The sequence below is a fragment of the Acanthisitta chloris genome, unplaced genomic scaffold (genome assembly GCF_000695815.1).
Source record: "Acanthisitta chloris isolate BGI_N310 unplaced genomic scaffold, ASM69581v1 scaffold44233, whole genome shotgun sequence".
Classification (NCBI taxonomy): Eukaryota; Metazoa; Chordata; class Aves; order Passeriformes; family Acanthisittidae; genus Acanthisitta; species Acanthisitta chloris.
In genome coordinates this window covers 1-747 of record NW_008665064.1, presented here as the reverse complement: position 1 = coordinate 747, position 747 = coordinate 1, and the positions used below count along the sequence as shown (strand labels likewise).

General features: G+C 64.9%; 1 protein-coding gene across 1 annotated transcript; it reads right to left on the bottom strand.

Moving 5' to 3' along the window:
• Positions 1-333: 333 nt before the first annotated feature.
• LOC103799267 (claudin-7-like) lies at positions 334-556 on the bottom strand (the record flags this gene model as incomplete). The annotated part of the gene is made up of 1 exon (XM_009071572.1): positions 334-556. A coding segment is annotated over exon 1 (223 nt), but the record flags the coding sequence as incomplete, so codon positions are not given.
• Positions 557-747: the final 191 nt, after the last annotated feature.

Sequence of the window (747 nt, the reverse complement as noted above, 5' to 3'; positions counted from 1 at the left end):
CCCAGTGCCCCCAGTGCCCCCAGTCCCACCTGGCAGTGCCAGGATGGAGTCGTAGCTCTTGCAGGAGAGCTGCCCCAGTCAGTGCACCCGTGCCCCCAGTGCCCCCAGTCCCACCTGGCAGTGCCAGGATGGAGTCGTAGCTCTTGCAGGAGAGCTGCCCCAGTGCCCCCAGTGCCCCCAGTCCCACCTGGCAGTGCCAGGATGGAGTCGTAGCTCTTGCAGGAGAGCTGCCCCAGTGCCCCCAGTGCCCCCAGTCCCACCTGGCAGTGCCAGGATGGAGTCGTAGCTCTTGCAGGAGAGCTGCCCCAGTGCCCCCAGTGCCCCCAGTCCCACCTGGCAGTGCCAGGATGGAGTCGTAGCTCTTGCAGGAGAGCTGCCCGGTGCTCTGGCTCACGCAGGTCATCCAGAGGCCTCTCCAGGTGGACATGGCCGTGATGATGTTGTCGCCCGCGTGGGTCGAGATCTCCCACTGCGGCAGAGCCGTCGCTGCCAGCAGAGCTGCCCACCCTGCCAGGGCCAGGGCCAGGCCCAGCACCTGGAGACCCCCGTGCGCCATCCCCGACGGCGCCCGGAGCCCTACGGAACCCTACGGAACCCTACAGAATCCTATGGAACCCTATGGAACCCTAAAGATCCCTACGGAACCCTACGGACCCCTAGGGATCCCTATGGATCTCTATGGAACCCTACAGACCCCTATGGATCGCTATGGAACCCTACGGAACCCTAAAGATCCCTATGGAACCC